At 42.4% G+C, this 25,804-nt stretch overlaps 1 protein-coding gene across 1 annotated transcript in view; it reads right to left on the bottom strand.

The window, feature by feature from the left end:
• Window positions 1-6,916, bottom strand: part of LANCL3 (LanC like family member 3) — a 122,222-nt gene extending 115,306 nt beyond the window's left edge. Inside the window, exon 1 of the mRNA XM_061410453.1 lies at window positions 5,423-6,916. Within this exon, the coding sequence (XP_061266437.1) occupies window positions 5,423-6,460 (1,038 nt within the window). The 5' untranslated portion in view covers window positions 6,461-6,916. The remainder of the gene's footprint in view (window positions 1-5,422) is intronic.
• Window positions 6,917-25,804: the final 18,888 nt, after the last annotated feature.

The following is a 25,804-nucleotide window of genomic DNA, read 5'->3' on the forward strand; positions in this document are numbered from 1 at the left end:
CAGACATTCTATTATATCCAGCTAAGGGCATCCCCATTTAGCTGCCAACCACATGCTTAGGAATGAGTTAAGGACCCAGTGAACAATCTAGCAAAAGGCTTTTTCCTTTAATCATGGCAGGAAGATAGATTCCTTGGGCATAATTGTCTATGTGATGCTCAGAATCACTTTTGATTTTTTGTTAGTAGGGGCATAACATGGATTTCATTAAGCAGCTACTCTGTGCCAAGCACTACACTAGGCACTTTATCTTGGGTGAGTCATCGCAGCCACCTCCAGACCAGTCCCCTTTGGCCAAGAAAAGAAAATCACATCTCTATTTTCTCCAACCTTATTTAAACAGCTTGGCATTTCCTTTTATTACAAACGCAGACCACGAAACACCAGGAGTACTCGTGACTTTGCCACCTATAGAAATCACAGATACGATCATGTCACACTGCAGTTGTTGAAGACATCTCGAAATATCACTGCCCCTCATCACTGCTGCAAAAGTACCATACTCCTTAGGTCCCACTGCAAAACCGCACTGAATGTGTTAATCAAGCAGCACATATGCTAGTGCATCACACGTTTTGAAAATGTTTTGGTAACTGAATGTTAAGATAATTGGCTTCCTTTGTAATCCTGCGCGTTTTATTTTCTGCATCTTAAAACGTTCTTCTCGAAAGAAGTACTGGAGGTTTTACCAGATTTACAAAGGAGTCCTTGGCACGAAAGGGGTTTTTAGATTCCCTCTAAAAAGTCCTCCTGTGACCTTTCTTAATACTGTTCAATCCACTGTCTATACAGAATACCAATCTGTATCATTGTTTTATAAGGTGAATCAGATGAAGACATTGCCCTATTTCCAACTGAAACAAATGTCCAACTCCTAACTTTGCCCGGCCAGACCTGCCTTTCCCCTGCTCACAGCTCCTCCCTGGCCTCTAGCTCTCTAGCCTTTGCTCACTCTTCTTCATCCGGGCCACCACCTTCCTTTTCTTGGAAATCTCCAAGCAGTTTCCTGCCTCGGGGGCTTTGTCCTTGCCATCCCCTCAGCCTGGAATGCCTGCTTTTAAGGCAGCTGCTTCATTCTCATGCTTCAGTGATGAGCCAGGACGTCACCTCCACCGAGAATCCTTCCCCGCTAATGTATGCCAGGCAGCACCCCGCCCGCTCCCACCCCGCCAGCACTTCCTGTTTACTTCCTTCTGAGAGCACTTCTGACAACATAACTGTATTGATTTTTGTTCACTGCTCAACCCTGGCATCTAGCAAGGTTCCGGGCATACAGAGAAACCTGACATTCACTGAGTGAGTGAATGACAGAATAAGCGAAGGAGGAAGCTGTCATTTGTCCATTTTACAAGTGAGGAAATTCAGGCTCCAAGGTGTTAAAATTATTTGTCCAAGGTCACCAAGGAGCAAAAGTTATTATTTTAACTGTGGTTCCCCAGGCCTCCCCCTTAACCCCACCACCATTCTCACTTCCTTTTCCCTGCTACATTTCCACCAATCTAGAAAGCAGAACAAACCAATGCAAGTGTTTACAGTGTGATTTCTTAAGACTTCAGTGCTCCATTTCTTAAGGATATCTGCCTACCAAAAACCCTCTAAGGCAGCAGTCCCCAACCTTTCTGGCACCAGGGACCAGTTTCCTGGAAGACAATTTTCCCATGGATGGGGGGGTGGGGATGGCTTCAGGAGGATTCAAGCACATTACATTCACTGTGCACTTAATATTTTTATTATCATCACATCAGCTCTACCTCAGATCATCAGGCATTAGATCCTGGAGGTTGGGGACCCCTGCTCTAAGCTATTTCCCTGGAGTATTTCCAGGAAGGCCAAATTAATAAAAAATATATTACCTGGAGAGAATGGTTCTGTCTCTATGTCTCTCTGTCTACATACACACACTTTTTTCCATCTCTGAATCTTCTAAACAAATACAAACAATAAAATCAGATGTAAGGAAGAAAGTTCAGAAAAGGGTAAATGAAGGAAGAAAAAAAATACAGATAAACCAAATGTAAATTTTAGTATATAAGAATACAGGTGATACAGTATTGTACACAAGCTATGTGGACCATAGTTCTGACCATATGCTTCCTAGGAGTCAACATAAAGTGAGCAACATGATCAGTTATACAACTCATCCTGGAGATTTAAAAAGATTCAATTCATTTCCAGGAGGAGCACAACTCTTCCTGTTTCAAAGCCCTGACAGAAATTCCTCTTGCAGGTTGTTAAAACAAAAGTATGGTAGGATACAGTAATCAGTATTCTAAACTACAACTTTATAAATAAATATACAAGCTTCACAAAACAACATCTTAATAGACGGGGCTGGTATAATGCCAAAATCCATGTAGTAATGTATTACTGCCTTGCTATTCAGAGCGTGATCCCTGGACTGTCAGCAGCACCTTGACAGAAATTCAGAGTCTCAAGCCTAATATCAGGTCTGCTGAAAGAAAATCTGCATTTTATTAACATGATCTGTAGGTGATGCCTATAATGTTAAAGTTTAACAAACACTGGTCTAGTGGTTAAGCTTGCTTTGAGGTCAAATTTGTAAGAAAGTAGTGTTCATTCACACATTCAACAAATACTTACTGATACCTTGGCAGTAGGAAAGGATTTTTTAAGCTCTTACGGAAACAGGAAAGGATTATTTTAAACATAATATCAAAGGCACCACCATAAAGGAAAATACTGGTAAGTGGGATGCTATTAGAACTGAGAGATGAAGCAAAGCATCGAAAATATTTCCACCACAACCAAAACAAGGAAAGTTGAGAACCCACATATGTACCAGGTACAATCTTAATGCTTAAGTCCATCAATGAAATGGAAACCCTTTTTTATGGAGCTACATTCTAAGTTAAGAAGACGTAAAGAAAATAAGTTAAATGAAGCAAGAAAAGGGCCTAAGTCAGGGGACAGGTGGCAGTCTTAAATCGGGTGGATAGGGAAGGACTCATTTAGGAGATAACCCAGACAAGGTCAGAGAGCTAACTATAAAAAGAGATAGGGGGAGAGTATTCCAAGCAGAGGGAAGAGCGAGTACAAACACCCTGAGACAATAAATGCCTGAAACAGCAAGAAGGCCCATGTGGTTGAAGCAGAGTGAGCAAAAAGTAGAGTAGGTAAGCTGGGGTCAGATCACATGGCGCTTTGTCAGCCATTTTAAGGATCTTGGCTTTCACTGTGAGATGAGCAGCCACTGGAGAAAAGGAAATAGGGAGCCATTGCAGGACGTTGAGCAGGGTAGTGACATAATGAAAAGTGTTTATAAGCAGCCTGGTTTCTCAGAGGTACATGGAATGGCTGGAGTGAGAGAAACTAGCTGAGAGTACTAATCCCAGTACAGGGTGATTCACTCATTCAACTATTTATTAGGTAGCAGAGATGTGTCAAGTAGGGTGGGGAGGAGTTTGACCAGGGTGATAACCGAGGGCACTGCCAAGAGGAAAGTGAATATAAATGACATTGGAGAGAAAGAAACCCAGGGCAGAATGACAGATTATTCATAGAGAAATGACAGAAGTTTGCAATTCAATTTAATCAAGGTTTATGGATCATCTACCGAGGGCAAAGCCATATGCAGGCTAGGACATGGGGGTGGGGATGGTGCAGAAGACTTGTATTTTCCCCTCAAAGGGCTTCAAGCCTGGCATGCTTAGCATCTGTCCTTTCATGCCTGAACTTTTTGGATGACCACAGCTGAGGCTGCCACTGAGACTAGCTGATTTACTCAGGTTAAGAGCTTTTCTTTGCTTTTTTTTAAAAAAAAAAACAGCCTTCAAATTTGTTCTGTCTCCTGGGAGCAGGGGCTAGAGCACCTCAACTTGATTAGTATAAAAAGATAGATCCAGTTTGGCAGCAGGGCACAAGAGAGGTCTTAAGAAATGTCTTTGTGGATCAGCACTGCAGACTGGCCCTGGGCCACCAGTCTTCAGGCAAGGAGTCCTTCTGATCGGTTGCCACCTGCGCATGACCTGATAGTTCTCCCACTCTGCCATTCCATTCTGGAGAAAAGCATAGAAAGGGAAAGCACCATGTGTAAGGAAAACAACTAGGGGGAGAAATCCCCACAAACTTGAAAATCGCCTGCTACCAGACTGCAAGGTCTGAGGAGCAGATGCAAATATAATGCAAATGATATGTAAATAGCCTGGTGGCCTTCTCAGAGGTTTTCTACAACTGGAAAGGCCCTTGGGAAACTGCTAGCTGGTAACAGTGACTTCAAAGCAGAGTGAACTATTTCAAGACAACTTTGTCACACAACCCTTTGCTTCCCTGCTAGCACAGTGCACAGTCTTTGGTAATCTTTCTTACTTGAATTAACCTCATCTGCTATAAATTAAAAAAAAAAATCAAGATTGCCTCTGTAGAGGTTATCTAAGTTAATTACACTTTAAAAACACTGTGTACCTTTAATTTGTCTTCAAACGCTTCTCTCACCCAAATGGAGCCAAGTTAAATGTGTCATTTCCTCCCTAAACAGTATTTGGCTCCAGTGGGTTATGAATGAAGTGCTTCTCTTTCAGTTCTAGTTACTATGATCCTTTGGAGGACTTTTTTTTTTTCCCTACACCACAGAAACTGGCACTCTCTCTTCTAATATCCACGCGCTGTATTCAAAGTGAATCCAGAAAAACAACAACAACAACAACAACAACAAAAACCAAACACATATAGTTGTGAAATCCGATTCACTTCAAGGAGCCCCTGGAAAGCTATTCATTAAGAAAACCTGCCCTGTCAAGTATGCTGTCGTCTTGACAATCCTAACGATTCATTTTAAAATGGGGGGGGGGGGCACTTTCGATTACAATAGTGTAGAATTCTGTCTACATTTATGTATTTAAAAGAGGACACTCCCCTCAGAGATGCATTTTATAAAGACCCGTGCAATTTACTGAATAGAAAGCAACACAGGAAGCACATACAGACCCGGGGGTCGCAGAAACAACTTACCTTCACCTTAATGATGGAAACAATACTAGCATAGATCAGCCCATTCCCAAACTTCTATGAGTTTCTAGTACTCTGACATGCGAGGGTACTTCAGCTTTTGACAGGAGGGTTTAAAGGAAGGGAAATCTCTTTCATTTGGGATATTAAAAAATCTCACTTGAAAGGACCTCCAGACAACACCTGGGCAAAGAGGCATTTGGGGAGATGCCATGTCTCAGTAAAACACGAACAAAGAGCAAAGGCGCATAATCCCAACTGAGAGACTGAAAGCAGTGGGGGGAGGGTGGGGCGGGGGGAGACGGACAAAAGCAGGGGATAAACCTCAAGAGCCTCAAGAAACCAGAGTCAAAAGAGTAACAAAGAGAGATGGAGAACAGCCGGGGCGCCGCTCCCGGAGCCAGGTGCCGGGTGGTAGGGTGGCACGCGCCCCCTTGCGGCCGGGGTGGCCTCTTACCTCCTGGGCGAGTTTCTGCTTGAGAACGAGTGCGGCGCACAAGTAGCCCGCGCGGCCCACGAATAGCTCGTCGGAGCCGCACTCGAGGAAGGAGACGGGCGCGCAGACGGCGCACAGAGCCCGGAACTTGCCCAGCGGCTGCACGTAGTCGGGCCGGCCCAGGGCGTGGTACACTAGCGTGGCCACGGCGTACACGCCCGCGCCCCCGAGCAGGAAGGCGGCGCGGGTGTCGGCGTCCGGCTCGCCCCACTCCTCAGCGCGGGCGCACGCGTCGATGAGGCGCTTGGCCAAGCGCAGGTAGCGCTCCCGAGCCCCGGCGAAGAGCGGGCTCTGAGAGACGTGGTAGAGCATGTAGGCCACCCCGGCCACGCCGCCGTACAGTCCCCACTGGCAGCTGCTGGCCGCGGCTGCCGCCCCCCGGCCCTCCGGGCCGCCCCCGAGCGGGGGCAGCTCCTGGAGGATGCGCTCGATGGTGGCGGTGACCAAGGGCGCCACCGCCTCCTCGCACTGGCCCGCCAGCAGGCTGCCCTGGTAGTCATCGAAGCGATTGGCAAAGCAGCGTTTGGTGTCCATGCTGCCGCCCGTGCCCCCACCAAGGCCGAGCCGGGGTCCGCTGGAGGACGCGCCTTGCGGTCCCGCGCACCACCTCTCGCTCTTTGAGGCACTCGGATGGCGGTGGATACAGCCGGGATGGAGCGAGGAGGCTGAGACGGGAGGTGACAAGAGGAGGCGGGCGCGAGGAAGCAGCGCGGAGCGGATTGCCAAGTGGGGCACCGGACTGCCGCGAGGCTCCCTAGTGGCCCGGGCGAGCGCGGGGGATGTGCGTCGTGCGCCCCCCTCCCAGAGGCCGCGCCCTCGCCGAACCCGCCCCCTCCTGCGCCGCCGCAGCTTGGCTTCCTCGCCAAGGGGCCGAGGTGATCTCCGGCAGGACCCACGCGGGGGCCGCGCCACTCCTCCCGCTCCGCCCCCGACTCCTCCCCTCTCGGCGGAAGGCCAGGGACGCGCGGGACAGTGAGCCGGAAAGCCGAGGCTGGGCATATGCACACCTGGCCGGGAGGTGAAGACCTCGAGTCCCTCGTGTACTCCGAGGGTCAGCAGATCAGCATCACCTGGAGCGCGTTAAAAATGCAGAGGCTCCTACTTCGCCTCCGACCTAATGAATCACAGTCAGCATATTTAGCAAGAGCCCCAGGTGATTCGCATGCACAGAAAAGGTTGAGAAGCCGCGGAACTTGTAGAGGCTTCTGGGAAAAAAAGCTAAGTGCCCTCCTGAAAGTTGTGTTTTCGTCTCGGTCACTTTGGCGTTCTCAGTCTTCTGAGTGTTTCATCCCAAAGGCTGAGGGATTTGAATGCAGTAAAACAATGAAGTGCCCCATAGGGAAACTTTTCCTCAGCCTTGGCTGTCGGGTTGTTTTTTTCGGAATCCCCAGGAGTAGAAGTTCAGAGAACCACACCAGGATAAGGTAAGGAATGGAGATTCTGTCTTCTAGAGACCAGCCCCCCAAACCTATTCAGGCACCTTGTGGACCCCATAAATGACCTGAGGTCATTAACCAGTGAAGTTAAGGGTAAATGCTGCTGAGAATTTTAATTCGGCATTTTGAACCATTTTCTGTGTGTCCTTAGTTATTTCCTTCACTCTTTTCTTTCTTTCCCATGTTTTTCCTTCTGTCGCGCTACCCCCAACTCGTCCCACCTCAGGCATATTTGAAGAGGAAAAGTTAAAATTTTACATAACCTCCTGCTCCTTCTGTCTCTAACTCAGCTTGCTCCTTGCAAAGTCTGGATCACGTAGGTCACGTAGTGTCAGAAAGTGGGGACTTATAATACTAGGAACTGGGGTTTATCTCACTCACCCTTGTCCTGCTCTTTGCAATTGCCCAGCCCCTACAAACCTGCTTAATCATGCTTGTCCGTGTAAAGGTCAGGGATCCCCCTCCCCATCTTGACTACTGTTCCCAGTTGCGGGAAACCCCTTAGTTTAAACCAGCCTGTTAGCAGCTAGTGTTGCCCACTATGGTAGGTCTATAAAAACTCTGTAACCCCTTTGTTCGGGGCTCAGAGCTTGGAGTGTTAACTCCTCTGAGCCCACTGGCGTAATAAACCTGAGCTCCAACTCTCCGAGTGTGGTGCTTGGTTTCTTGAGAAGTCGTTTCTGCAACATTTTCAGTGTCTCCTGTGGGTCTCAAACCCTGAAAATAGATGGATAAACAAAATAGACATGGTCCTAGATGTTGGGGAGGTTACAGTCCAGTGGCAAACACAGAAAGTGAGCAATGACACAAATGAATTGCCTTTCTTTTGCTCAGCTGTTTTGAAATGACTCTTCCTTTCCCAAAGTGTTGGCCAGTGAAGGCCAAAGAGGTCATCTTTTCCAGGGGTATTTGCATTTTTATAGGGACCGAGCAAGCCACGAAAGAATAAGTGACTCATGGAAAAGTTTCTGACACTCTGGGGAGAGCAACTGCTTCACTGACTTGAAAGGCCAGTTTTGCTTGGAGGTAATTTTTTTCCTCAAAAGTGTTAATAGTCACAGTGATTTTGGAAGCAGAGATTAAATAGGCTGCTGCTCTGTCCTTGCTTGATATTCTCTGGGGAGGGAGTTCAGTTGGCCATGATGATTGCCAGGACTGACATCCAAAGAATGGATGGTATGGCCTCCATTCTCCTGTGAGTGCCAGAACAGGTTCATTTTTCATTATAATAATAAAAAGCTAAGTCCACTTGTAGGCAGGGAGTTCATTGTTGAGCTAAGGGTGTCAAAGGAGCAACTGGAATGTTTGATTTGTTCTGGCTTCTTCCTCCTCCATCAGCTGTAGTAGGCCTTAGGAGTGATTTCTACCCCTTTAGGTGCAGAGACATTGTTGTAGCTGCTAAGTTGCTTCAGTCGTGTCCAACTCTATGCGACCCCATAGACAGCAGCCCACCAGGCTTCCCCGTCCCTGGGATTCTCCAGGCAAGAACACTGGAGTGGGTTGCCATTTCCTTCTCCGATAAGTGAAAGTGAAGTTGCTCAGTCCTGTCAGACTCTTAGCGACCCCATGGACTGCAGCCCACCAGGCTCCTCTGTCTATGGGATTTTCCAGGCAAGAGTACTGGAGTGGGGTGCCATTGCCTTCTGTGACATTGTTGCAGGGAGGAAGCCAATTCTGACTCCATGTTGGAACTGTTCCTTTGACTTGCTTTTAGTTGCTTTTGTTATTATAATCATACAGAATGGTTTGCCTCAGAGGATCCTGCCCCTTTGCCTGACTCTTAAAGTGCCTTTGTTCAGAACCCTGTCCACCTGTGGATGGCAGTAAGAAAGAAATTAACACATCCCCTGCCTGAAACTTGCCATGCTAGGAGGTGTTTGCCAGATTAATGGCCTTTTTACTTTGCTTCCTCACTTTCCCTCATCTCTGACCTATAAAAGAACCTGACATCCAGACCCCATAAGATGGTTATTTTGAGGCACTTGCCTGCCATCTTCTCGGGCTGCCGACTCCCCAATTAAAGTCTCTTCCTCACCCCAACACCTCGTCTCTTGGATTCATTGGTGTATCATGTGACAAGCAGAGCAAGCTTGGACTCGGTAACAACATCAAATGCAAACCTTCATAGGCAGAAGGGAAGCCATATTCCACTTTATCCCCCCCTCACCCTTGTCATGAATCTCCAGGCAACTCTGTTAATTCTGACTGATTATCCTTCCACACTGCCCAGCACCAAGGTAGTGCCAAGAGCAATGACAGGGACATGGGCTGATTGCTTTCAAAATAATACTGGAAGCAGGTATCCAAGAGAAGGAGCTCTGCTTTTTTACCAGTTGTGTCCCCCTGCCACCCTTGTGCCCTGCCTTGCCCCCAAATGCTGCATTTCAAGCAACCACAAAATCTTGTGGCATAGGACAATAAGTGGATTGCTCATGGGCCTGGGATCGTGGCGAGGTTCTGGGAGTGGGCTGACTGTTGCTTGGGGAGACTGGGTCGACTAGGCTCTGGTCCATGTCTCTCATCCTCAGTGCTTCAGCCCCGGCATGCCTGCCTTGTGATGGCAGAGGAACAAGATTCGAGGGGGAACAGGCAGGACTTCTGTAGGGCTGGTCTCAGAGCTGACACATTGTTGTCTGCCTTATTCAACTGGAAAATCACACCAGGAAATACATGGTGTCTTTATGGAACTCCACAGCTACATGAGTACATGTGTACAGGGTAGGGTGAAGTATTAGGGTTCCAAGGAGTTTCTTTTGGACAGTGATACCCCCAAGTAGAACAAAGGTCATCAGATGATTGAGAAACAGTCTGGTTTTAATGCAGGAAGGGAGAACCCCTTCCAGGGCCCAAAAGTGGGCTCTTGTCTTACACTCGGATATGAATTGTTCGAGGAGACACATGTGCTGACAAAGCAAGAGACTACTGGGAAGAGTCGCCCGGGCAGAGAGCAGTAGGGTAAGGGAAACAAGGAGAACTCCTCTGGCATGTGGCTCCCAGTCTCAGGTTTTATGGCGATGGGATTAGTTTCCGGGTTATCTTTAGCCAGTCATTCTGACTCAGAGTCCTTCTTGGTGGTGCACACCTTGTTTAGCCCAGAGGGATACCAGCGAGAAGGATTCTGGGAGGTGGTTGGACATGTGGTGTCACTTTTTGACCTTTCCTGAACTCTCCCAGTTGATGGTGGCTTATTAGTTCCGTGTTCTTACCAGGACCTCCTGTCATAAAATAATGCATGCAAATGGTTTCTATGGTGCCTGGCCAGAGTGGGTGGTTTCAGTCAGTGTGCTTCCCCTAACAGTTTGGGAGAAGCAAGAGATGGGTGGTATCCAGTAGCCCTCTTAAACTCACAGGACAGATGAACCCTTTTACCTGTAAACCTCTTTCCCAAAGACCTCACCACTTGTGGCTGTTGGACAATTACCTGGCAAAACTTAGCCTAGAATATTCTTTAGGGCAGAGTTAGCTAGTTAGACCATGTGCAGTTTTGCCTCTAATGGTGATTTAGTTAATTTGCAAATAGTGTTGTTTATTTTTTATTAATATGCATCCATTAGAATACACCATCCACAAGGGTACGGCTTGTTGCTATATTTGCTTACTCATCTGTGCAAAGAACCTGGACTACTCCCTGGCACATGTAGTAGGCACTCACCAGAAGTTTGTGAAAGGATGAATGAATTGCCATAAGAGCACCACTGACAAAGTCAGCTGGGGTGTAGCAGGCAGAGTGAAGCCTGTATTGAATCTTGACTTGATTAAACTCCCACTGTTTTCCTGGATCCTTCTGCTCTTGTGAATGTGTGAATGTAAACATTTTGCAGTTTCTGCCTCCATACTTTGTTTCTCCACCAAGTCTGGTGACCTCTATACTTTACCTTGAATTCAGTGACTTCACACATGCTATTTTTAATAACTAGCCCTGTGTAGCAGGTTATATTTTCCAAATATGGCCCCAGCAATATCTGCTCTGCCACATGCTTCCCTGCAACATGACCTTGACACTCTTCTCATCAGGAGGTAAGGTATGTACCCCTCCTCTTGAATCTGAGTGGGCTTATGATTTACTTGTAACCAATGGAATGTGATCAAAATGACACAGCATGCCATACTAGGCTAGGTAATAAAAAAGATTCAGCTTCCATGTTACATGCTGGCACGCTCCTATTTGGAGCATTGAGCCGCCTTGTAAGAATCTAAGTGAAGCTGCCATTTTGTAAGTAAGTGCAAGACAACATGGAGAGGCCATTTGTAGGTGCTTGGATCAACACCCCAACTGAGCGCGTCAACTGACAGTTATGTGAATGAACCACCTTGGATATACAGCCTAGTTGAGCCTTCAGATGACCACAGCTCCATCAGAATCCTAGGCACTCAGAAAAGACAGTATTCCAAAATAATTATTCTACTTGAACTCTTTAGAAGTATCAATGACTCTGCAAGAAATATGCAGCCTATACAAACCAGCCAAAGCCATTTATTTCACCCTTACCTGCAAGATTTTTCCTGATACTTATAGAATCTCTAGTAGCATTTGCTGACAGGCAGCTCCCTACACATGGTTTCTGTGATCTTGCTGAATTGCTCAGTTCTGAGCTCTTCCTCAGTATTTCCTTAGTAGGCAGATTATGCAAAACTATGGACAGAAAATAGTTTTAGTGGGTTTATCAAGGAACTCACATAAAAATTATGCAAAGCTATCAGGAAAAATGTTAAAGGGTTCCTCTAATACAAATCCTTGCTTTCTAAGGGTGACCATGAAAATAAAAACAGTCACTGTATAACTGTCAAGCCTCAACACATAAGTTTAGTACATTTTATGGGATAAACCATCTGAAAAATACTTTCAGAGTTTTCCAAAGTTTTGCTCAAAGTGTGCATCCTGGAAATGGTTTTGATAATTGAATCAGTGCAATGTCCAGTTCTTATAGCACATTTTCTTTGGAGATGCATCTCTGATTTTTTAAAAAAATTTTGCACTGTATTTGAATATGATTTACAATGTATTGGTTTCAGGTGTACAGCAAAGTGATTCAGATATATATATATATATATATATAGAGAGAGAGAGAGAGAGAGAGAGAGTGCGCGCGCATGTATGCTCACCAAGTTGCTTCAGTCATGTCTGACTCTTTGAGACCCCATGGACTGTTGCTCACCAGGCTTATCTGTCCATGGGATTCTCTAAGCAAGAATACTGGAATGGGTTGCCATGCTCTTCTCCAGGGGATCTTCCCAACCCAGGGATCAAACCCATGTCTCTTATGACTCCCACGCCACCTGGGAAGCCATATATGGTAATCTCCAGGTCCATCCATGTTGCTGCAAATGGCATTATTTCATTCATTTTTATGGCTGAGTAATATTCTATGGCAAATACATACAACATCTTCTTTATCCATTCATCTGTCAGTGGACATTTAGATTGCTTTTATGTGTTGGCTATTATAAACTACACTATAGTTAACATAGGAGTTACTGTATCCTTTCAAATCATGTTTTTTTCTGGATATATGCCCAGGAGTGAGATTGCTGGATCATATGGTAGCTCTGCTTATAGTTTTTTAAGGAACCTCCATGCTCTTCTTCATAGTGGCTTAACCAATTTACATTCCTGCCAACAGTGTAGGAGGGTCCCCCTTTCTCCACACCCTCTCCAGAATTTGTTCACAGACTTTTTGATGATGGCCATTCTGATTGGTGTGAGATAATATCTCACTATAGTTTTGATTTGCATTTCTCTGATAATCAGTGATGTTGAGCATCTTTTCATGTGCTTTTTGGCTATCTTTATGTCTTTGGAGAAATGTGTATTTAGGTCTTCTGCCCATTTTTTGATTGGGTTGTTTGTGTGTGTGTGTGTGTGTGTTTATGTTGAGCTGCATGAGCTGTTTGTAAATTTTGAACATGAATCCCCTGTCAGTCACATCACTGGCAAATATTTTTTCCCATTCTGTGGGTTGTCTTTTCATTGTGTTTACAGTTTCCTTTGCTGTGCAAAAGCTTTTGAGTTTAATTAGATGCCATTTGTTTTTTGTTTTGTTTTAATGTATGTTGCTCTAGGAGATTGAAAAATGTTGATGCAATTTATGTCAGTGTTCTGCCTATGTTTTCCTCAGAGTTTTATAGTATCTGGTCTTACATTTAGGTCTTTAATACATTTTGAGTTTATTTTTGAATATGGTATGAAAAAATGTTCTAATTTCATTTTTTACATGTAGCTGTACCATTTTCCTAACACCATTTATTGAAGAGATTGTCTTTTCTCCATTGTATAGCCTTGCCTCTTTTGTCATAGATTAACTGACCAAAGTTGCATGGGTTTATTTCTGGGCTTTCTATTCTGTTCTATTGTTCTATATTTCTTTTTTCTGCCAGTACCATACTGTTTTGATGAGTGTAACTTTGTAGTATAGACAGAAGTCATAGAGCCTGATTTCTCCAGCTCCGTTTTTCTTTCTCAAGATTGCTTTGGCTATTAGGGGTCTTTTGTGTTCCCATACAGATGGTAAACTTTTTGTTCCAGTCCTGTGAAAAATGTCATTGGTAATTTGATAAAGATTGCATTGACTCTGTAGATTGTCTTATGAGTATGTTCATTTTGACAAGACTGATTCTTGCAATCCAAGAATGTGGTATATCTTTTCATCTGTTTGTGTCATCTTCAATTTCTTTCATCAGCATCTTATTTTCAGAGTAGAGGTCTTTTGCCTCCCTGGTTAGGTTTATTCCTAGGTATTTTATTCTATTTGATGCAATGGTAAATGAGATTGTTGCTTTAATTTCTCCTTCTGATCTCTCGTTAGTATATAGAAATGCAGCAGCTTTCTGTGTATTAACTTTGTATCCTTCAACTTTACTGAATTCATTGACGAGCTCTAATAGTTTTCTAGTAGCATCTTTAGGATTTTCAATGTATAGTATCCTTGCAATCTACAGTGACAGTTTTACCTATTTTACATTTTGGATTCCCCTTATTTCTTCTCTGATTGCCATGGCTAGGACTTCCAAAACTATGTTGAATAGAAGTGGCAAGAGTGGACATTCTTGGCCTGCTCATGATTTTAGAAGAATTGTTTTCAGATTTTCATTGTTGAGTATGATGTTAGCTGTAGGCCTGTATTATGTTGAGGTGTATTCCCTCTATGCTGATTTTCTGGAGAGTTTTTATCATAAATGAGGGTTGAATTTTGTCAAAAGCTCTTTATGCATCTATTTAGATGATCATATGGTTTTTATTCTTCAGTTTGTTAATGTGGTATATCACTGATTGATTTGCATATATTAAAAAATCCTTGCATCTCTGGGATAAATCCCACTTGTTCGTGGTGTATGATCCTTTTAATGTATTGTTGGATTTGGTTTGCTAGTCTTTTTTTTTGCTTTTGCTTTTAAATTTTATTTGTTTTTGGCTGTACTGGGTCTTAGTTGCTGCCTGCAGGCTTTCTCTAGTTGCAGTGAGCAGGGGCTACTGTTCATTGTGGTACGTGGGCTTCTCATTGCAGTGGCTTCTCTTGCTGCAGAGCACAGGCTCTAGGGCACATGCAGGCTCAGTAATTGTGGTGTGCGGGCTCTGGTAGTTGTGGCACATGAGCTCAGTTGCCCCCTAGCATGTGGAATCTTCCCATAGCAGGGATCAAACTTGTGTCCTCTGTACTGGCAGGAGAATTCTTAACCACTGGACCATCAGGGAAATCCAGTTTGCTAGTCTTTTGTTGAGGATTTTTGAGTCTACGTTGGAGAAGGCAGTGGCACCCCACTCCAGTACTCTTGCCTGGATAATCCCGTGGACAGAGGAGCCTGGTAGGCTGCAGTCCATGGGGTTGCTAAGAGTCGGACACGACTGAGCGACTTCACTTTCCCTTTTCACTTTCATGCATTGGAGAAGGAAATGGCAACCCACTCCATTGTTCTTGCCTGGAGAATCCCAGGGACGGGGGAGCCTGGTGGGCTGCTGTCTAAGGGGTCGCAGAGTCGGACACAACTGAAGCGACTTAGCAGCAGCAGCAGCAGAGTCTACGTTCATCAGCCTGTACTTTTTTTTCAGTTGTATATTTGTCTGGTTTTGATATCAGGGTGATGGTGGCCTTATAGAATGAGTTTGGGAGTGTTCCTTCCTCTTCAATTTTTTGGAATAGTTTCAGAAGGATATGTATTCACTCTTTTCTAAATGTTTGATAGAATTTGCCTGTGAAGCCATCTGGTCTTGGACTTTGGTTCATTGGAAGTTTTTTTTTTTTTAATATCTATATATGTATTTATTTATTTTGGTTATAGGAAAGACAGATTTTATATCTGTGTATAGTTGATTAACAATATTGTATTAATTTCAAGTGTACAGAAAGTGATTCAGTTATACATACATGTGTATCCATTCTTTTTCAAATTCTTTGATTCATTGGAAGTTTTTAAACCATAGTTTCAATTTCAGTACTTGTGATTGGTATGTTCATATTTTTTATTTCTTCTTGGTTCAGTCTTGGGAGATTGTACCTTTTTAAGAATTTGTTCATTTCTTCTAGGTTGTCCATTTTATTGGCATATGGTTGCTTGTAGCATCTTATGATCCATTGTATTTCTCTCGTATCCGTCATAACTTCTCCATTTTCATTTCTAAATTTATTGATTTGAGCCCTTTTCCTTTTTTCCCTTAATGAATCTGGCTAAGGTTTATCCATTTTGTTTATCTTTTCAAAGATGCAGAAAAGGCTTTCAGTTTCACTGAGCTTTTCTTTTTTCTATGTCTCTCTTTCATGTATTTCTGCTCTAATCTTTATGATCTCTTCTAACTTTGGATTTTGTTTGTTCTTTTTCTAGTTGCCTCAAGTGTAAGGTTAGGTTGTTTATTTTATATTTTTCTTATTTCCTGAGGTAAGATTCAGATCAGATCATGTTGCTATATAAACTTGCCTCTTAGAAGTGCTTTTACTGCAACCCTTAGTATTTAGATTGTCATGCTTTCCTTTTCATTTGTCTCTAGATGTTTTTTATTTCTTCAGTGATCCATTGGTGGTTTCTTAGCATATTGTTTAGTTTCCACATGATTTTATCACAGCTGCACCCCTCCTACCTTCTCATTGTGGTTTCTTCTTTGTCTTTGGAGGATGTCTTTTTTTGGTAGGTTTCAGCATTTCTTTTTAATTGATGGTTGTTCAGCAGTTAGTGATTTTGATGATGTTTCCATGAGACAGACTGAGCTCACATCCTTCTACTCTGCGATCTTGTCTCCACCATCAGGTCAAGTGGTTTGTTCAGATATGCATCTTCTGGCCTCCAAGAGCCAAGCAGCATGATGTGGCTGCCTTACTGGTTCTCCGTTCTCCCATAATGCACCAACAGTAGCCGCCTAGGACAGCTCAGTTGGGACCTCAAGGCTGCCTCCACAAGTTCAAACCAGATACCACATCTCTGTTTTTTTTTTTTTTTTTAAGCTCAGAAACCTTATTGGAAATTTCTCCTGCTTCTACTCTTTCTGTCCTCTATAGGCTGTTCTCAAAATAGCAGCTAGAACGATGTAGGCCATATCATCTAACTGATGATGTCAGTGTTTCACAAGGTCCTTGAAAGTAAAATTGTGCATTGGACGGCCTAAAAGGCTCACAGGCATCTCACCCACATCATTTCCCTGACTTCTCCTCTTTTTCCTTTTCTTGCTCCTTCAGTTCCAGCTACACTGGCTGCCTTGATGTTCCTCAAACATATTAGTTATAGCCTTAACTTAGAAAGTTTCCTTTGAAGTTTCCCCTTCCTGGTATACTCTTCAAATGAAATGCTCATGGATTTGCCCCTTCACATCTCTCTCAATGAATAGGTCTCTCCCTGACTTGTTATTTTAAGTTACAACCCTTCCCCCAATCATTAGTGTCTAGAAACTATATACTTTCTTTTCTTTTCTGTCTGCCTGCACTAGAATGTAATCCCCATGAGGACAGGAATTTTTGTCTCTCTTGTTGCCTGTTTTATCCCCAGCATCTGGATTAATGGTGTGACACACAGTATTTGCTTAACAGATATTTATTGATGTCTGTAATACCCTTCAGAATATTGAAAACTTCCACCAGTCCCTAACTGATGGCTGATCTTTGCTGTGTGCTTTGATGACCAGTTTCCTGGTTGTGCTCCTCTGCACAGGCAGCCATAAAAATGTGCATTTTTGACATACGATTTGATTCTTGTCTCTCTTTCTATACCTCCAGTATTAATCTCTACTTCCAGTATTATCAATGTGAAGCTTTTTTTAGCCATTATAAGCCAAACATAATCATGGCAGAATCAGACACCGGGTGCAGTAAGTAAATGAACTGGTGCCCTTCACTCCATCTGAAGGAGGGGCAGCCCAGTTTGATCAGTCACATTGACCAAGAGCAGATAATAATGCATACCCTACTGTATTGGATGTGAGAAAGATATATTTACTATTTTTCTATGGGTACTATAATGTGTGTGTATGGATATAGGATTTGAATGTACTATAGTAAATCATTGTTGTATGACAGTGCTAAAACCGATATGCCTCTATTTTGTTTATTTTTATTTTATATGGGAGTATAGTTGATTTACAGTGTTGTGTTGGTCCCAGGTGTACAGTAAATATTTGCCTCTATTTTAAATTGATGAATCTGTGTCATTACCTTAAGTCAACAAGTGCAGATGGAAGTGTTCATTTGGTTAGAGTAAATCCTTTAGCTTGAATATTATAACAGTTTCCTACATGTAGTCATTTCCAAGGTTTTCTCCAGTATTCAGGATATTAAGAGGAAAGGAGTGGTTAAGGATCTCTATGGTACTATAGCTCAACAGCTGTCAAATAATAATGTAGTAATGAATAATGCACTAATACTCCTGCTTTTCATCTTATGGTAAAGCAATATTTCTACTTCTACATCTATAGTTCTCATTGTTGGAAGAAGTTTCAATATCAAAAATACAGTTTATTCTCTAATACGGTCGCTCTCTAGATATTTGCATGAATGAGAAGGCGATGGCACCCCACTCCAGTACTCTTGCCTGGAAAATCCCATGGATGGAGGAGCCTGGTAGGCTGCAGTCCATGGGGTCGTGAAGAGTCGGACATGACTGAGCGACTTCCCTTTCACTTTTCACTTTCATGCATTGGAGAAGGAAATGGCAACCCACTCCAGTGTTCTTGCCTGGAGAATCCCAGGGATGGGGGAGCCTGGTGGGCTGCTGTCTATGGGGTCACACAGAGTTGGACACGACTGAAGCGACTTAGCAGCAGCAGCGGCAGCAAGACATAGTTAAAGGATCAGATATGTCTCAAATAATTGATAATTGATTATGACTTTGAAATGTCAATGCTCACACTTTTCCAACTGTTCTCAGTGTGAGATTACTTCTGAAGATAGCTTGACCCTGTGTTCCTATGAGGTACAATAAGGAGTGATATGCAGAAAGAACCTGGATCTTAGCCCATAATCCACAAGGCAGAAAAACCCATTACCAGATGGCCAAAGAAAGATAACTGCTTTAGGTTAGCAGAGATGAAAAGAATTATGGTGCTGGAAGGATCCAAGAGATAATTAATGTAATCCGTTGCTTAACAATGAGGAAACTGAGACCTCTGGCAGTCATAAAATAGGAAGTTACTGAATAGTTTTAAAGAGGAGAGAGATGGAATCATATCTGTGATTTAGAAAGCTTATTTTTCTGGAAAACTGGAAAATACGCTTGAAAGGAGTAAGATGTATTGGGATGATAAGTAAAATAATCAAGAAGTGAGGAAATCTGATCTAGGTCTATAGCAGGAAAGATGGACAGACTTAGAAGGACTCGAGATATTAAGCAGATGGGATTTACAGGGTTTGATTAAGACTAGAAATGGGAGTAATATAGGATAAGAGTAAAAGATTATGGCTGTTTTCTGCTCTGGACAGTCGGGCCAGTGGGGATGCTGTACACCAAGCCAAAGGATACAGGCAGTAGAATAGGTATGGAGTAGGAGGCAAAGGAGAGTGGCTAATACAGTTTTGAAGCTGCCACGTATGACTCTATAGTCATTATGGGAGTGTGTGTGTGTACAAAATTTCAGTACTGAAGTCCTGAAAATGCACTCAAATTTCAGGAAGACTGGCTAAAGGAGGCTGATGGAGGTCAGCTTTGAAAATGCGATATAGTGATGATACAGAATGAGGCGTGTGGCTAGACTTCAGAATGAGGTCTGTTGTGCTTGCTAACCCAGCTTCCATTACATCCTATCAATAACATCTTCAGTTTCCTTTAAAAGACAACCATCCCCCATTACCATAACATGTGATCTGAGAGGAGCTAAACCATTTCCATGTTCCCAAGGGGAAGCATATATCCCAGGCCTGCCCTAGGAGAAGTAATTCTGAGCTTTCTTGGCTAGAAACATTGGGAAAGCTGGGGTTGCTAAACTGAAAGGATTAAACATACAGTTTCTGGTGGCCATCCTATGATGGCAAGGAGAAGGCAAGCTGAGGATCAGGCCACACAGTGGAAAGCAGAACTGAGTAACAGATGAAAAGTGTGACCTGATAACATTGTTGGCATGCCTGCACATGGCCTTTGCTGAAGAACTCTTCAGTTATAAGGCTCAGTACTTTTCTGCTTTTGCTCAAGGTGGTGACTGTCATTTGCAAAAGAAAGATGGCCGGACTGATTTGTGTTTTTGATCATTTGAAGTACTTTGCCATGATTGTTTAGAAAAGCTGGGTATACAGGGAGAGGAGCAAGGAAAATGTTTGAAACAGTTGTGGAGGCATGTTTGAGGGAATCATTGAGAACAAGAATTGACTGAGAACAGCTCTCGAGCAGTGATTTAGTGGAGGTGTTTAATTGAGACCTAATGTCAAATTCTTCACCAGATCTAACCGTGTGGCCTTGGGGAAGTTATTTAACCTCTCTGAACCTCAATTTTCTCATCTGTAAGTTGGTAATGATAATAGAATCTTTCTCACAGAATGTTTAGGGTGATAATTATAAAGGGTATAACTTGTTGTCTAACACTGAATAAATGTTAGCCTTTGTCTAAAATCATCATTTTTCTGCATGTAGTTGTTTCAAGCAATGAATTCCCATTGCCTGCTTACCACCTACCCTTTCTCTTTTTCTAAACTGGTTCTCCTTACAGAGGAGTCATGGATGGGGCAGGGGAGAGGGTTTGCTTATTCTTTCTCAATGATTACTAAATCAAATGTGTTCCATTTACAAGCCTAAATAATTTTCTTTTTTTAGTGTGACAAATTCAACTTCTAAGGTGAAAAGAGAAATCATGCTGTGTTTTTCAGCTTTAATGTGATCACCGATAATAAAGATTCAAGTTGACAAATTTTGTTGTTAATGCATGATACAGAATAAAAGCACTCTTTTTCTAGGTTTTTCTGGTTCTACAGTGGTAAGAGTAGGCAGGAAAGTAAAAGCATGTGACATAAAGCCATACAGGTGAGCATGTCTGCAAAGACAGCATAGGCATGTACTATATGAGGCGGATATTTGACTCTGGTTTTCAGTTTCTTAAACACAATGGAAGCTTTCCATAATTTCTCTATCCTCTATCACTGTCTCACAATTTTGAAGAGAAAACCTGCAAGATATCTTTGGCGTGTTGGTTATTTGAGCTGCTTCTGGAAAGATTGATAGAGAAATCTAGTTTTATTAGTGGCTGGAAGTTGTACAAGACAAACTTAAGAAATCAGTATATTCAGTCTTTTCTTTCTTTTATCTATAAATTTATTATGGGCTTCCCTGGTGGCTCAGAGGTTATATTAAATGTATTTATATAAATTTTATTTATGTAAGCTTTAAATTAAATTTAGTTATATAAATTTTCTATAGATCTATTCATTTTTGCTGGATGTTGCTCTGTGTGGGGTTTCTCTAGTTGCGGCAAGCAGGGCTACTCTCTCATTGCTGTGCACAGCTTCTCATTGCAGTGGCTTCTCTTGTTGTGGAGCATGGGCTATAGTGTGTGCAGGCTTCCATAGTTGCTGCTCTTGGGCAGTAGACCACATTCTCTATAGTTGTGGCACACAGGCCTAGCTACTCTGAGGCATGTGGGATCTTCCTGGATCAGGGATCAAACCTGTGTCTCTTGTATTTGCAGGCCAATTCTTTGCCAGTCATCCACCAGGGAAGTCCTATTTTCTTTTTCAATTAAGATGTCTATAAAATCATCAATATTATCTTTCTATTGAACGCGCAGGTAAGTGGCTCACATGTGATCACTTGAAATTCACAGTTAGAACCTCCACATAACTGAATCTTCAGTAAAGTTGGTTTTTATTCAGATGGGGACATTAAGCCTTTTTTCCTGTCGAGAACTTTGTGCATTTGGACTTTGAGTTTCATATTAGACATACAAAAATGGAACTCAGATATAGAATACTAGTGAATGCAGAAAAGATAAATAGGTAAGTACATATAAATGATGAGTATAAAAGCATCTGAAAGATTGGCCTTCTATAAAAGGGAGCCTGGCAATAAGTCAAAGGAATAGAACATCATGACAGTCTAATAGGTTCCTGCTGCCAGATAAATGTCATGGAAAAGCAGAGATATTTATCTCATCCTAACATTTATTTTAAAATCTGAGGTCTATTATCTCTCCTAATGGCTTTATTTCATTTACCAAATGGTTAAATATAAATAAAATGAGACCATTTATTTAATACAAGCTGACGTGGGTTTCTGATGCAGACTTCATATCCAGACCAAAGAAAGATGTGTAAAAGAGACTAGCTAAGGGGTTAACATCTGGATGTCTGTTCTGGTCTTTCTAATTAACCAAAACAGCATGAAAGTCATTGTTTTCCTATGGGTAAAATAGAAATAAATAAAAGAGGAGGACTTGCTTTACTGGGAACTATAAGTTGATGCATTTTAATCGTTTCTTTATTTTTTATTGAACTATGGTTGAATTACAATGTTGCGTTAATTACTATTGTACAGCAAAGTGATGCAGTTATATATATATATACACACACACACACATTCTTTTTCATATTTATTTCCCTTACGGTTTATCACAGGATATTGAATATAGTTCCCTTTGCTATATAGTAAGACCTTGTTATTTATCCATTCTATATATACCAATTTGCATCTACTAATCCCAAACTCCCAATCCAACCCTCTCACACCCCCTCCCTCTTTGCAACCAGCAGCCTAATATCTATGTCCCTGATTCTGTTTCATAGATAGTTTCATTTGTGTCATATTTTAGATCCCACATATAAGTGATTTATGGTGTTTGTCTTTCTCTTTCTGACTGATTTCACTTAGTATGATAATCTCTAGTTATATCCATGTTGCTGCAAATGGCATTATTCCTTGTTTGTGGCTGAATAGTATTCCATTGTATATATTGATGGACATTTAGATTGTTTCCATGACTTGGCTATTGTGAAGACCGCTGCTGTGAACATAGCGGTGCATGTGTCTTTTGAATTACAGTTGTGTCTGGATGTAGGATCCAGCAATCCTACTCTTTGCCCAAGAGTAGGATTGATGGATCATATGGTAATTCCATTTTTAGTTTCTGAGAAACATTCATACTGTTTTCCACAGTAACCACACCAACTTATATTGCCATCAACAGTGTAGGAGTGTTCCCTTTTCTCCACACCCTCTCCAGCATTTATTTGTAGACTACTTAATGATGGCCCTTCTGATTGGTGTGATGTGAAATTTCATTGTAGTTTTGATTGGCATTTTTCAAATAATTAACAATGTTGAGCATCTTTTCATGGACCTATTGGCCATCTGTATTTCTTTTTTGGAGAAATATCTATTTAGGTCTTCTGCCTATTTTTTGATTGGGTTTGTCAAGTTGTAAGAGCTGTTTGTATATTTTGGAAATTAAGCCCTTGTTGGTCACATTATTTGTAAATATTTTCTCCCATTCTGTAGATTGTCTTTTCATTTTGTTGATGGTTATCTTTGCTGTGCAAAAGCTTGCGAGTTTTATTAGGCCCCTTTTGTTTATTTTCATTTTTATTTCTTTTGCCTGGGGATCAGTTCACTTCAGTTGCTCAGTTGTGTCCAACTCTTTGCGACCTCATGGATTGCAGCATGCCAGGCTTCCCTGTCCATCACCAACTCCTAGAGCTTGTTCAAACTCATGTCCATCGAGTCAGTGATGCCATCCAACCATCTCATACTCTGCCATCCCCTTCTCCTCCTGCCTTCAATCATTCCCAGCATCGGGGTCTTTTCGAATGAGTCAGTTATTCGCATCAGGTGGCCAAAGTATTGGAGTTTCAGCTTCAGCATCAGTCCTTCCAATGAATATTCAGGACTGATCTCCTTTAGGATGGACTGGTTGGATCTCTTTGCTGTCCAAGAGACTCTCAAGAGTCTTCTCCGACACCACAGTTCGAAAGCATCGATTCTCTGATGCTCAGCTTTCTTTATGGTCCAGCTCTCACATCCATACATGACTACTGGAAAAACCACAGCTTTGACTAGATGGACCTTTGTTGGCAAAGTAATGTCTCTGCTTTTTAATAATGCTGTCTAAGTTGGTTATAGCTTTTCTTCCAAGGAGCAAGCATCATTTAATTGCATGGCTGCAGTCACCATCTTCAGTGATTTTGGAGCTCAAGAAAATAAAGTCTGTCACCGTTTCCATTGTTTCCCCATTTATTTGCCATGCAGTGATGGGACAGAATGCCATGATCTTTGTTTTTTTGAATGTTGAGTTTTAAGCCAGATTTTTCACTCTACTCTTTCACTTTCATCAAGAGGCTGTTTAGTTCTTCTTTGCTTTCGGCCGTAAGGGTGGTGTCATCTGCATATCTGAGGTTATTGATATTTCTCCCAGCAGTCTTGATTCCAGCTTGTGCTTCATCCAGCATGACATTTCACATGATGTACTCCGCATATAAGTTAAATAAACAGGGTGACAGTATACAGCCTTGACGTACTCCTTTCCCAATTTGGAACTAGTCTGTTATTCCATGTCCGGTTCTAACTGTTGCTGCTTGACTTGCATACAGATTTCTCAGGAGGCAGATGAGGTGGTCTTATTCTCATCTCTTTCAGAATTTTCCACAGTTTTTTGTGATCCACACAGTCAAAGGCTTTGGCATAGTCAATAAAGCAGAAATAGATGTTTTTCTGGAACTCTTTTGCTTTTTCTATGATGCAACAGATGTTGGCAATTTCATCTCTGGTTTTTCTGCCTTTTCTAAATCCAGCTTGAACATCTGGAAGTTCTCAGTTCACGTACTGTTGAAGCCTAGCTTGGAGAATCTTGAGCATTACTTTGCTAGCATGTGAGATGACGGCAATTGTGTGGTAGTTTGACTTCCCTGGTGGCTCTGCCTACAATGCAGGAGACCCGGGTTCAATCCCTGGATCGGGAAGATCTCCTGAAGAAGGAAATGGCAACCCACTCCAGTATTCTTGCCTGGAAAATCCCTTGGATGGAGGAACCTGGTAGGCTACAGTCCGTGGGGTCACAAAGAGTCGGACACAACTGAGCGACTTCACTTTATTTTTTCACTTTCATGCATTGGAGAAGGAAATGGCAACCCACTCCAGTGTTCTTGCCTGGAGAATCCCAGGGACGGGGAGCCTGGTGGGCTGCTGTCTATGGGGTCGCACAGGGTCGGACACGACTGAAGCGACTTAGCAGCAGCAGCAGCAGCATGCTGCTGCTTCAGAGGGCCTGCAGTACAGGAGACAGACAACAGAGGGAGCAAGAGATTACAAACCACTGGGAAAAAACCCAGCAAGTCCCTGTAATTAACAATTTACATGCACAAGTTCAGAGAAGACACATCCACAGAAAAGGTTTGAGAGGCCCCCAGAATCTTTAACTGGGTTTATTGGTAAAGGTATTTCCCTGTATTCAGATGGTCCATAAAGACTGGAAGAGTTGACTCCTTTTTCAACTGTGGAGATACCAACACAAAGTTACAAGGAACACAAAGAAGCAAGGAAGAATGGCCCAGTCAAAGCAATAAAATAAATCTCAAGAAACTGACAATAAAGAAACAGGAGTATGTGAATTACCTGGCAAAGAATTCAAAATAACTACCATAAAGATGCTCAAGGATTTCAGGAAAAGTATTCATGAACATACAGGTGGTTGACAGGCACATGAAAAGATGCCCAAGATCACTATTTAGAGAAATGCAAATCAAAACCACAATCATATATCACCTCATACCTATCAGAGTGGCTATCATCAAAAAATCTACAAATAACAAATATTAGTTTGCCTGCCCACAGTAAAGCCAATATACTTACACCAGGTTATGGTAAAGAAAAGCACAGCATTTACTGTAGGGCACCAAGCAAGGAGTAAGGGCAAGTCATGCTTAAAAGACTTGAACTCCCCAAAGTATTTCAGGGAAAGGTTTTAAAAGCGAGAGAGGGAAGGTTGCAGAGTGTGTAATCAGTTCATGGACAGTCTTTTGATTGGTTGGTGATGAAGTAATAAGGAGTCAACATCATAAGCCTTCTGGTTCCAACTGGTCTGAAGTCTCTATGCTTATGCTCCTTCTTCCACCTCTTGGGGATTTCAGTAACTTCAAAACAGCTCAAAGGATTTGGCTCAGAATATTACCTGAGCTCTTGAGGAGGAGCTAAAGGTCCTTGACTTTGTTTAATGGCTAAAATATTATTTTCTCTTGTTTTCCTGTGTTACTGTATTTTCTTCTCTGATTAAATTTGTTGGCATTTGGGGAAGACTTAGGGGGCTAAAGTTCTTCTACAAACAAGAGGCAGGCAGAGAACATGGTCGGGGGGTGTTCTTTCCCAGGAAGGCCCCATGGAGTCCTCAGTTACAAAATTAAACCCAAAAATAACAAAAGGGAGGATATTATAAAGATTAAAGTGAAAATAAATGGAATGGAGAACAGGAACTAAAAACCACAAAAGTAAGATTTTGTTTTTTGAAGAGAACAACAAAATTAACAAAACT

The sequence above is a fragment of the Bos javanicus genome, chromosome X (genome assembly GCF_032452875.1).
Source record: "Bos javanicus breed banteng chromosome X, ARS-OSU_banteng_1.0, whole genome shotgun sequence".
Taxonomy (NCBI): Eukaryota; Metazoa; Chordata; class Mammalia; order Artiodactyla; family Bovidae; genus Bos; species Bos javanicus.